We start from the raw sequence: 12185 nt of genomic DNA, 5'->3' as shown, positions 1-12185 counted from the left end.
CCAAACTCAAGAATCATAATATAGTCTCAGTAAAAAAAAAAAAACCAACATGCAAATTACTTACAAAAATGTGAGCTTTTGACTGCTCAGATACCAGGAGAAAAAAACAACAACTCAGTTATCCAGGAGCAACAACAAACCTTTCTACAACTTCTGTAGTTCTTTCTCTGCCTTCCTGCAGCACACAAGTACTCTCCTGAGGCTCATAAACCCCAGCACAAAACTGGTGGTCATCATCTGGTGTTAATTTACCCAAGCAATGTAAGTTTCCAAGAACCTACTTAGTTTCTTAGTAAATATGTTACTGAAATAATACTTTAAAAGCACCACCAAAACAAAACAAAAAATCAGACCCTAATTCAACTGGAAGCTGAGAAGATTCCTGGTAGACTGAAGCTAAGTCTCCTTAGTTGACTAATGTGACTGTAAGCTGACACCTAACATGCAGCGTTTCTGCCATGGCCTGCTCCCATAAATAAATATTCTGCAGTACTCTGGAGCTGCCTGTGACAACTAACCTATGAGGACCAACCAGAGGAGTGCAGTAAGGAGGGAGACAGAACAGATGTCACAACTAGGATGAGTTACATTGGTCAACCTTCCAGTACTCAACAAAATACCGGAGACAAATCAACTTTCAAAGAAAAAAAGAATTAGAGCTGGACAGAGAGGTTCCCAGGTACTCGGGAGACTAAGAGCACTCAACAAAGAAGCCAGATATTGGGGTGTGCACCAGTTATCTCAGCTATGTGGGAGACACAGTAGTAGGACCATAGTCCAGCCTGGCTCAGGCAAAAAGCAAGACCCTACCTAAACAATTAAGTCATGTAGTGGTAGTTCATGCCTGTAATCTTAGCTACTTGAGAGGCTGATAGCAGAAGCATCATGTTTGCGGCCCACTTGGGCAGAAAAGCTTGCAAGATCCGTTATCTATAGCGCAGTATGGTGACAGTGTCTGTCATCCCAAGTTATGTGGGAGGCTAGGATTGGAAAGCCAGGGTTCCAGGCCAGTCTGGAGAGCAAAGTCCATGAGACTATCACCACCAAGTAGAGCTAGATATGGGGCATACTAAGGATCTCAGTGACTAGACAGCCCAGAATAGCCAGATCATGATTCAGGCACATGTCCAGACAGGAAACAATACCCTGTCTCAAAAAATCACCATAGAAAAACAGGACTGGAGGTATGGCTCAAGTAGGAGAGCACCAGCCTTGCAAGCACAAGTATGAGTTTAAAAAGTTTGAGTCAACAGTTTTAGAGGTGTTCAGTTCAGTTGCTTGGCCCCATTGCCTCTGTGGCTGTGCAACAGAACATCACAGTAGAGTGTATGGCAGGAGCTGCTTACCTCACAGGCAGCCAAGAAACAAGACAGAGAGCAAGGGATGGGGATCCTAACACATCCCCAATGACATAACTTCCTTCCTCCAGGACACACCACCACCACCACCACCACCACCACCTTTGCCTCAAGGTGGCTCCGAGAGGTGCCACCAAGGCTCCAAACAACCCTCAACACAATCTTGATAACATTCAAGATTGAAAAAATGGTAGCAGGTCCTAGGGCTTCCAAGTCACTACTAAGTGATTGCACGGGAAGACTGCAGAGCAGGTGCGGTTGTACCTCATCAACCTCCCTTCCTTTCCAAATGCTTTCTTCTGTGGATTTCACATATTCTCAGAAGTGTCTTTTGCTTATATGGAAATAAGCCTCCTTCTTCCCTCTGGTGTAGATTAGATACTACCATGATGAGAATTGTGTCCACAGGAGGCCAGACTCCAGATCCCAGGTTGAGCTGGAGGATACTGGGTTAGGCTCTGAACAGATCTGCATTGCATTGTCAATGTGGACACTATTCATCCAGAAACACACACTGCACAAAATCTTTTACAAGTATTTTCCTCAGGGACCTCACTCCACTTAGGAAGAACAGAAATATCATTTGCTTAGGCCTCACTCACTTATACTTGAAAATCAACTCACACAGGAAGAACGAATCATCTTATCAGAAGCACTTAGAAACTGCATTTCTCTGAAAAATTACATTCACATTAGCTATCATTTTGTTACATTTTTCCTGTCCTTGTAACCTTACAAATTTTTGCAGTATTAATTTCTTTAGAGATGGAGACAAGCCAGATGAAATCTGAATTCAAGTACACATACATTAGCAAGGACAACATTCTGAAGAACCATTTGGGAGCAAAACAAGCCCATTTCATCTTGTCTATGTACCTGAAAAACCACATGAAGTTTTGAGTCATAAGGAAATATCATGGGTTTTTTGTTGTTGTATTTGTCAGTTGTGGGGCTTGAACTCTGGGCCTGGGCTCTGCCCCACAGCTCTTCAGCTCAAGGCTAGTGCTCTACCACTTGAGCCACTGCTCCACTTCCAGCTTTTTCTATTTATGTGTTGAGGAATCAAACCCAGGGCCTCATGAATGGGAGGTAAGCCCTCTACCACTGAGCCACCTTCCCAGCCCCATGAATTGTTTTAATGCAGATGTTTTCAAGTATTTTGTTTTTACCTTTCAACTATTATCTCAGGGTACCTAAATCCAGTTGCCAGGAAATTCAGTAAATGCCTTCTAGGACATAAGCCACAGATGTTGATTGCTTCGTATTTAATTCTTTGGTGCTAGAGGCATTGCTTGAGTGGTAGAATGCTTGCCTAGCAAGAAGACGACACTGGATTCAAATCCTACTGCCACCCCCTCAAAAAGGCCTGAATTTAGGAAGGAAAAAGAATGGTGTGGCTATGGTAGAGCAAACAGAAAGATCCTGCAGAATTAAGTAGGTTTAGCACCTGGAGGCAAAGTGAAGCCTAAAGCTAAATACAGACAAGTCATCTCCTATCAGCCACAAATAAAATGCAATCAAAAACTTAACAATCTTGCTAGAAAAAATGTTCCAGAGAAAAATGAATACAAGAGAAAAAAAATTGATTATGAGGACCAATTCAAGAACAACTCAAAACAAAGACAATATGTGTATAGAGAGGAAGGGAGGACAAGGGAGGACAAGGTGATAAACACAAACTTACCTGGGATTAAGGAAATATGGTGATATCTATAGTCAGAAAAAGACTATCAACTCCAGGATAATTATTTATGACAGCAGAGGCATAGGTCCTAACTCAAGTAAATAAATGAATATGATCATAGTTAGAGGACAAGGATTTAACCAAAAGCACATTGGGAAAAAAAGGAAAACTTTGTCACAGTAAGTTGTCAAATGTCTAAATAGCTGTTAAAGCACAGGTTTTTGAGTTTCAGCAGTAGTAGAGTATGAACTTGGCTTTGCACTTGTAAGGCAAGCCCTCTACACCTGATCTGTCTTCAGCCCCAAAGCATAAACATGACACCTAGACTAAAAATGATGCTCACTGAAAGCTGTTGAACTGCTGGAATGGGAAAATTGAGAATAAGAAAGGCAGTAGGGGGCCAATCTGATTAAAATGCTGTTATGTGTAATACCACAGCGAAACCCTCAATAATTAGCATACCTAGAATACAAGCGACAGAAATGTAAAACAGGTCCTGTGATGGGATGGTACTACCAGGGAAGGACAAATAGAAAGGATAGAGGAGGACAAATATGGCCAAATACTTTATTCATTTGTGGAAAAATGTTACAATGAAGCTTGTTGAAACTGGTTTGGGAAAGGATGGAAGGAGTGACAGGCTTCAAGTGGATCAAGGTTCACTGTATGTACATGTCAAAATGAATCATCTTGTTTATAACTAATTGATGCTAAAATAAACAAGGGGGGAAGAAAACCAAAGGTTGTATCTCCTAGAAAAAGGTAGGAAAAGGACTGAACAACATTATTCCTTTAAGATTTGCAATATTATTAAACTGTTCATGTCATTTCAATAAAAGCTTCACTTTGAAAAGTAGGTATGCCTATATGTATATACATATATATATATATAATTTTATTTTTTTTGGTCAGTCGTGGGGCTTGAACTCTGGGCCTGTCACCTGCGCTCTACCATTTGAACCACAGCACCACTAATGCTTATATAGTTCTAAAATATACTGTTTGCAACTTGTTTCCCATGGTTCTAGCCTTCTCAAAAATGAAGTGACAGTATCTACAAACCCAAGCTCCAGACACCCATGCCTCACCGCCCGCTAGATTGGAGGAGTGGGTCTAGGTAACTAAGGACTCCATGAGCCAAGTAATGCTGTCATACAGCAGGGGCATGAGACCTTCCAGTGGTTGAGGCAGTGGGAGAAGAAGACACTAGCTGGGAACCAACCCTTTGAAGTAATTTGGGTACTTCTCTATAATTTCATACTTCCCATCCCTCGTTGTTTTCTATAGCAAGAAAACCAAAGGCACATTGTCTATGGATTCCAAACCAGACCTGCTATACAATAAAACTACAGTGCAGTAATACATATTAATGCATTTTCAAATAAAATGCAGGAGTGACCGAGCAACAAGTCTTAATGTTAGTAACTTGAGTTCCAATTGTATGGTTGTTTTTTTTTCATTTTAGTATCTCATTTTCATCTATTTTAATGCTTCTAAATATACAAATAAAACTTTGTCTCCTGACTGCTCCTACCTGGTTCCAGTCATTCTTAAAGCCATAATATTTTCTTCTGTTAGAAAAGCAGCAGTTTTTAGTATAAAAAAAAAAATCTTTATTTCAAAGTGAAAAGCACAAGGTATCATACGGCAGATGTTGAAGTGAGTGTTCTTGCTTATAAGATGAAGGTCAGCAAGCTTTCTGGCATAGGCTAATTCATCAGGAAGTCCAAACAGCTGGACTGAATGGCCTTTAAGTACAGCTGTAAAGTCTCATGGCATACTTCCTTTCGCTGATCCAGTGACAAAAGTTAAACAGTTACATTCCATTTAAAATTTAAAATACAGTAACTTTTCCCAAGGAACAGCTCAAGAAAAATTTTAATCCAGAACTCATATTTAAGATATTAAAACCCTTGTACGTATGTGTGATGGGGTTGGTATTTTTAATCACCACAAAGTAAAAGAAATTATACCTTGGCTAGTGATTTTTGTGATCATGACATCAAGTGAAATACCATCCGTTTGCTCTCTACATAAATAGAATATGAACAGTACAAACATTTTACTCATGTTTACTGATTTACAAAGAATATCCAATAATCAGAACTCATCATTTTAATACTGTACATTAAATTAATTTAATCCATCCTTACTAAAAAAATTATCTAAGCTGACCCCAAGATAAAAAGTCTCTAAAGCTTATATACATTAGAAATAGCAAAAATAATAATAAAGAAATTAGAAAATAGTCATCAAATGCTGAAAATCTAGAAGAATTCTCCAACGTCTGCTCTCTTATCTCGACATTTGCTTCGAGCTTTTGTTCGAGCTTTGAAAGCTGCAGAGTTATATAAATGCTGAAATGAAGAAAAAAAAATCAGTAAGATTTAAGATTATCTTATATAACGGGAAAAAAGGTAAAATCACAAAGGAATAAATTAGAACCAACAAATATTTTAAATGTTTATAAACCACGACAGCAGCGCATGAAGAATAAGGGTAGATATTATCATAGTTAATAACTTCTCCATATTTGTTTTTTGTCAATCATGGGGAACTTGACCTCTGGGCCTGGGCTCTGTCCCTCAGCTCTTCAGCTCAAGGCAAGCATTCTACCACTTCAATCACAGTGTCACTTCCAGTTTTCTGGTGGTTAATTGGAGATTAAGAGTCTCATGGACTTTCCTGCCTGAAATGGCTTTGAACCACAATCCTCAGAGCTCAGCCTCCTGCGTAGCTGGGATTACAGATGTGAGCCACTGGCTTCCCTAGCCGGTTTAATCCCCAGAAAATGAGCATGTGCTTGAGAATGAGTATTTATACACACAACACACACACACATACACACACACACACAAATACATAAAATAACAAATTCCAACAACAACAAAAGTAATAACAACAATCTGATCAAGGAAAACACAAACTATTACTAATGTGAAAAGTCCTACTCAGCTGTCAACTAAAAAAATAAATATGAGGGGTACCATTTTAATAAACTAAAAAAACTTCAACAGTGAAATTCAAAGCTGTCAAATCCAGGTGTTACCGTTAAAATGCTTTCATTTTTCAACTAAAAAGAGTAACTTGGAAAATAATCACAAAATACAAATCTAGTCATGACTGACCCCATATTCCCATACAATTTTCTTAAAAAACTCAAAACTGTATGTAAAAATGCTTAATGCCTATAAAGATTATGTCTAGCAATCAATCATGTGACCATAACATCAATTCAACTATGATGGGTCAAAAAAATGTGGTACCTGCAGGTGGTACTTCACACTCACCAAGAAGGCTACAGACAACAGAATGAATTGAGTGTTACTGAGGACTGGAGAACTTAAACACAGATTCCACAAATTTATGACAGTACAGCAGCCTTCCTTGGTGGCTCCTCAAAAATTTCAAAATTCAGGAGTCTCAATCACTGGTATATACATCCCCCTGGAAAGAAATCTTCAAAGTCCGGAAGTAAATGTTCACAATGGACAAAAAAAAAAACGAAAAAGTCAAATCAACTGATCAATGTATTATTTGGCCACAAAAAGGATGCTGTACTGTACTTGGCAATATTATGCTAAATGAAAAAAGGCAGATACAAAAGTACAAATATAACAGGGACACAGGGGAGATAAAAATTTTTGTTTTGAGGTAATGACTATACTTTGGAACTAGATGTCTTCATCCTATGACTGTAGTAAATCCAACAGCATTGTGTACTTTAAAAAATACATTATGTGGGGGGAGGATGGGATGGGAAGGGGAAACAAAGGAGGCTACAATGCTTGATAAGAAATGTACTCATTATCTTACCCATGTAATTGTAACCCCTCTGTACAGTATTTTCACAAAAAATTAAAAATTAAAAAAATAATAATACATTATATAAAACCTCCCTTCCAAAAAAAAAGTGGTTGAGTGCTGGTGGCTCAGGCCTGCTATCCCAGCTACTAGGGAGCCTAAGATCTAATGAGTACTATTTAAAGCCAGCCTGGGCAGGAAAGTCTGTGATCTTTTATCTCCAATGAACTTCCAAAAAGTCAGAAGTAAAGCTGTGGCTGAAGTAGTAGAAGGAAAGCCTTGAGCAAAAAAGCTCAGGGACAGTGCCCAGGCCCCAAGTTCAACCCCCAGGACCAGCACCAGATACATAATATATCCTCCGTATCTATATATCTATATGTTAAGATCTCTGAAATATAAGATGATATTCATCACTAATAGTACTAACTGAACAGTCTTGTATGTAAAATGAATGTGACACTAAGCAGATTGTTTACTATGAAAGAAATACGTGAATACATTTTTAAATAAAAACTAATGTATTAAGGTAGCAGAACTATGAATAAAAAGATTTTATTGCTGGGAATGGCAACACATACCTCACTGAGGCTATTTATAGTACATCTGATCCAAAAAATGATATATCAAAAAAAGCAATACTAGGGATTAAACTGAAGACCTTGCACATTCTAGGCAAGTGGTCTACCACTTGATCTATACCAGCCCTTTACTCTTTGTGTTTTGTTTTTGTGTTTTTGTTCTAAGCTGGGTTCCAACTCCTTTCCTCCCCGGTTCTAACACATACACACACACACACACACACACACACACACACACCACACTGGCTGAGCCCTTTAAGCTGTTAGGACAGCTGTTCTATACCACACACATCAGGAAAACAAAAACTATGTTTCAATAGGCACAACTAGGTTATAGGAACTTGGCCAGAATATAAACTCAGACTCTTTAGTGTAGTAAAAATAAAGATAAAACTTTACCCTTTCAAATCGAGAGATCTTCATTGTTTTAAGCGCTGCGGCATCAAGCATCACTGGGGGTCCAAGTTCAAATACGTTGCGAAGGAATTCATTTGACTTATGTGAAAGAAAAAGGCAGTGAGGTTCAGCATTAAATATCACAGCTCTATTTCACGAATGCATCTAATTAACATAGATAATATAGACTATGTAAATATGAACTTAGGTCATTTACTTTTTGTTCAGGACACAAGCCAATTATTTTCCAGTGCCTTGAATCCAAGAAAGCTATGTGAGGCTATTTGCTTTTGGTTTTGATAATGTTCAAGCAGACTTAAAATAAAAAGCAAAGTTTCAGATTTATTCATTTTTACTTTAATGTGATTTTCAAATATATGGAAGCATTCTGAATATTCAATTAACTTCAAAAGTTAATTAAGTGACCTATATTTAAAATAGTTCCTTAATTTAAAAGCAAACACTTAAAAATATGTCACTTACCTGCAAGTGGTACTGCATCCCAGATCCAAGAACCTCCTTAAAGGTGTCATACGTGTGTTTTTTGACCCAGCAATCAATATACATGCGCTCGGGACCAAATTTAACAGTTTCTGTTGGAAAATCCCGTTCCTAGCCAATGGAAGAGCAAAATTATCATAGGCAATAAAATGACTCTAAGATTGAATAAATACAATTTCTAAAATGAACCATATTTTAAACTGAACCTTCCATATTGGAGATGTGGACAGACTGAGAATTATTATTCATCTAATTGCATAGGCAAGCCACAATTACATTTAAGTAACAATTATAAACGAAACCACATTATTGTGAACATTTAAAATTTTTAGAAGCACTCAAGAAACTTGGGGAAAGGAAATGTCAGGTGTTTGTAGTAGACTAGGATGTAAACAAGAGAAAACTGCCTGAATGCTGCTGGTAGGAAGCAGGACAGAGAATAAGATAAGCAAGGTAACAACAAGGAAAAGTGATGAACAAATGGCGTGGGGGGAAAAGAGGGAGGATTTCAAGAAATCTCAGCAATGAGAGGCAGCACCTGGATGGAACAATTATGCCAGAAGACTATTTCTAAGGTCTAACTACGGAAATTTAGTCCCAGAGAAACCAAAGTGAGTCACTGGAAAAATGCAGAAAATTCCCAGGGGATGCCACTCAGATAAAATTGTTAAGTATTTGAAGAACCATGAGGGCTGGGGAGGTGGCTCAGTGGTAGAGCACTTGCCTTGCATGCATGAGTCGCTGGGTTCGATTCCTCAGCACCACATAAGCAAAAAGAAAAAAAGCCGGAAGTGGCGCTGTGGCTCAAGTGATAGAGTGCTAGCCTTGAGCTGAAGAGCTGAGGGACAGCGCCCAGGCCCAGAGTTCAGGCTCCATGACCGGACTCCCCCCCCCCACCACCAAAAAAAAAGAACCATGAATATGTTAACAGTAACCATAACCAGGAACAAAGCTGCTGGTTGTTATAGAAGAAAAGGAGACAATGGAACTTCAGAACAAAACTGTGCCAACCCTTGTGCCCCATACATACCTAGACTCTAGGTATACATTACATACTAGAAACATATAAACCACTGGGTATAGACTATATACTGTAAAGACAGTATATAATGTAAAACAATAAAGAACTTGAACTCCAGAATATGCCATTCATTAGCTTCTAATTCCAGCAAGCAACTTAACCTCTGAGTCTGTCTCTCACACATAACAGACCCCCACATTCCCCCCAAACACACTCTGCTTCCACTCCCTACCTAATTCAGGGTGAATCCCAATCATTCACTTTCATCATCAAATATTTTGCACTAGTTCTCTCTCCCACCTCATCTCTAGCATCTAATACCAACACACACAAAAAGTTAGGATACATTCTTCTACTTAGTCACTCCCCATTGCAATCTACTACAATCTGGCTTTTCTCCCATCACTGAAGTACCTCCTGTGGAGGTGATCACTGACCTAACTGACAGATCTAACTGACCTTCACTCTCTCACCTGACTTTCAGCATCTGGCACTGCTGAGGGCATAGGAGAGTGAAGTAAAAATTTAGCTTTGCTAATAACTATTCTTCATCCCTTTATTCCCTATTTTTCCTCAAAAAGGAGACAATTCTGCTGCATGAGGGTTATGATAGAACTTAGAAAATGGATTACAAAGATCCCATTATGTTAACTGCTTGAGGATTTAACATATACATGTACTTCAATAAAGGTTTTGGACAGAGAAATGGTGTGGTAACCACTACCAACTGAAGATACACATTTCTCTACATCCGTGTAGCAGCTTCACTTAAGAGTAACCAGGGAAGCAGGGTCCTCAGTGACAGCTATGTTCCACTGAAAAAGAGGCAAGAACATCTATCAAGGATCTGAGGAGGAGCCATTCTTTGGCAGAGACACTGAAGCAGAGGCTAAAGAACAAGGAGCACAATGAAAAGGTAAGGAGGTACTTGAATCCCAAGACAAAGAGAAAAGTGTGCTTGAGGCCAGAGAAAAGAGACCAGGATAGCACAGCCTCACAGTTCTGATGGACAATGGGATTTCTCATCTGTCTTCTCCAAGGTCATCAGCACTGAGTGCTGTAGCTGGCCTGGAACTTGTGGACAGACAAGCTGTCACTTCTACCTACCAACAACGACAACTTCTAGAATTGAAATACCCTCCCCTTACCCAAGTGCTGTAATTCCTTAATAATTTACCCTTTAGACTGAAGCAGATTCTAGACCAGATACCTTCCAGCGTCACATAATGATCTACTTTTAAGTAGCCTTGCTCTAAGGTTTGCTTTTTTTTTTTTTGGTTTTTAGCTTCTATCATTTCTAGCAAGCTCATTAAGGATTTTGTGTAAAAGTAATGTTGGAGAAACTAAAAAGGCAAAAAAATGTATCACATTCACTAAAAACATTGTACTAACATGTACAGATGAAGCAGAATTGCTTGAATGTCAAGTTCAAAGTAAAATACATAGCTATCACCATGTATGTCATTTTTATTTACTTTTTCTTTAAAAAAAAAAAATTGCAGTAGTGAGAATAGTACTCAAGACCTGCCACTGAGCTAATAATCTCTAGTTCTATATTTCGGATGACCTAATAAAGTGTCCTTTATATTATGTTGGCATTAAACTTCCCTCTGTTTTATGTTAAAATAAGGAAAAAACTCTTATGTTGTTTTGAAACTATGCTCTCGTATTAAAATGAGAAAATTGTTTTATTGAGGTAAAATTGACTGAAGGTAAAATTCAATCAACAAAATGATCCAACTATCAAGTTCAGCCTGAAAAACAACTCAATTTCAAAATGAGTAGCTATTACAGCAGTTAAGAGGCCTACCTCCACAGCCCTCAGGACATCTCTAAAAACAGATCGCTGCTTTCTCTTGTCCACTTTGGCCCGGTGCTTATTTCCATCTGTAGCCAGAGCTCTGAGCATCTGGGTCAAAGAGTCCATGTCTTCATAAAAAAAGTCCTGGTCAAGAAAAGCAATTTTATTTCACTAGTAGTTTTTATGTTACATCATCTCCTGCAGTTACCCAGTCCCAAACAACTCAGTCCCTGAAATCCAATTCTCTTATCCCAAAGGTACAAGCTATCAGTTACACTTCTTAAAGCATACAATTTCTTCACTGGTTCATGTCAAATAGTTTCCTTGTTGATGTGGTAATATAGTTAAGAAATCTCTTCATTTGGGGTAGTTTTTGTTGTTGTTACCTAACTCTTTCACAATCACATTAAAACCAAAAAACATAACTCAGACTTATTTAACCAAAACTAACGTAGGTATTTCTTACTCAGAGGTCAGAGGATAAGCAATCTCTAAGTTCTAGTGGTTCAAGATTTACTCAGTATTTTTTGTGTGTTTCATAAACAGTTCTTATTCTGGACATTTCTCCAACTGTACATGTTAATGTCTCGTCTCAAGAGTTTAAATGAGGTCTGGGGAGGTGGCTCAGTGGTAGAGCACTTGCCTTGCATGCCTGAGGCCCTGGGTTCAATTCCTCAGCACCACATAAGCAAAAAAATATAAATAAAAATCAGAAGTGTGATGGGCTGGGAAGGTGGCTCAGTGGTAGAGCGCTTGCCTTGCATGCCAGAGGCCCTGGGTTCGATTCCTCAGCACCACATAAGCAAAAAAAAAAAAAGCCGGAAGTGGCGCTGTGGCTCAAGTGGTAGAGCGCTAGCCTTGAGCTGAAGAGCTGAGGGACAGCGCCCAGGCCCAGAGTTCAGGCCCCACCACTGGACCCAAAAAAAAAAAAAAAAGTTTAAGTGATTTCTCTGTCTAAAGCAGAAAAAGTTATAATACTAGTAGAAAATAAGCTTGATATTAATGTGATACTCTTTGCTTTTAAATTCACAACTGTGTCTTA

The 12185-nt window shown here is 38.6% G+C and overlaps 1 protein-coding gene across 2 annotated transcripts in view; it reads right to left on the bottom strand.

Moving 5' to 3' along the window:
* Positions 1-3595: 3595 nt before the first annotated feature.
* Ifrd1 (interferon related developmental regulator 1) overlaps positions 3596-12185 on the bottom strand; it is a 47455-nt gene continuing 38865 nt past the window's right edge. For both annotated transcript variants that reach the window (XM_042684631.1, XM_042684630.1), the window contains exons 9-12: positions 11153-11287; positions 8304-8432; positions 7824-7919; positions 3596-5399 (exon numbers count right to left, since the gene is read on the bottom strand). In XM_042684631.1, the coding sequence (XP_042540565.1) occupies positions 5310-5399; positions 7824-7919; positions 8304-8432; positions 11153-11287 (450 nt within the window). In that variant the 3' untranslated portion in view covers positions 3596-5309. The remainder of the gene's footprint in view (positions 5400-7823; positions 7920-8303; positions 8433-11152; positions 11288-12185) is intronic.

This window comes from Dipodomys spectabilis, unplaced genomic scaffold, assembly GCF_019054845.1.
Source record: "Dipodomys spectabilis isolate Male_0828 unplaced genomic scaffold, ASM1905484v1 ptg000089l, whole genome shotgun sequence".
Lineage (NCBI taxonomy): Eukaryota > Metazoa > Chordata > Mammalia > Rodentia > Heteromyidae > Dipodomys > Dipodomys spectabilis.
Note: the sequence above shows the minus strand (reverse complement) of the source record. Positions and strands in the feature narration are given on the sequence as shown.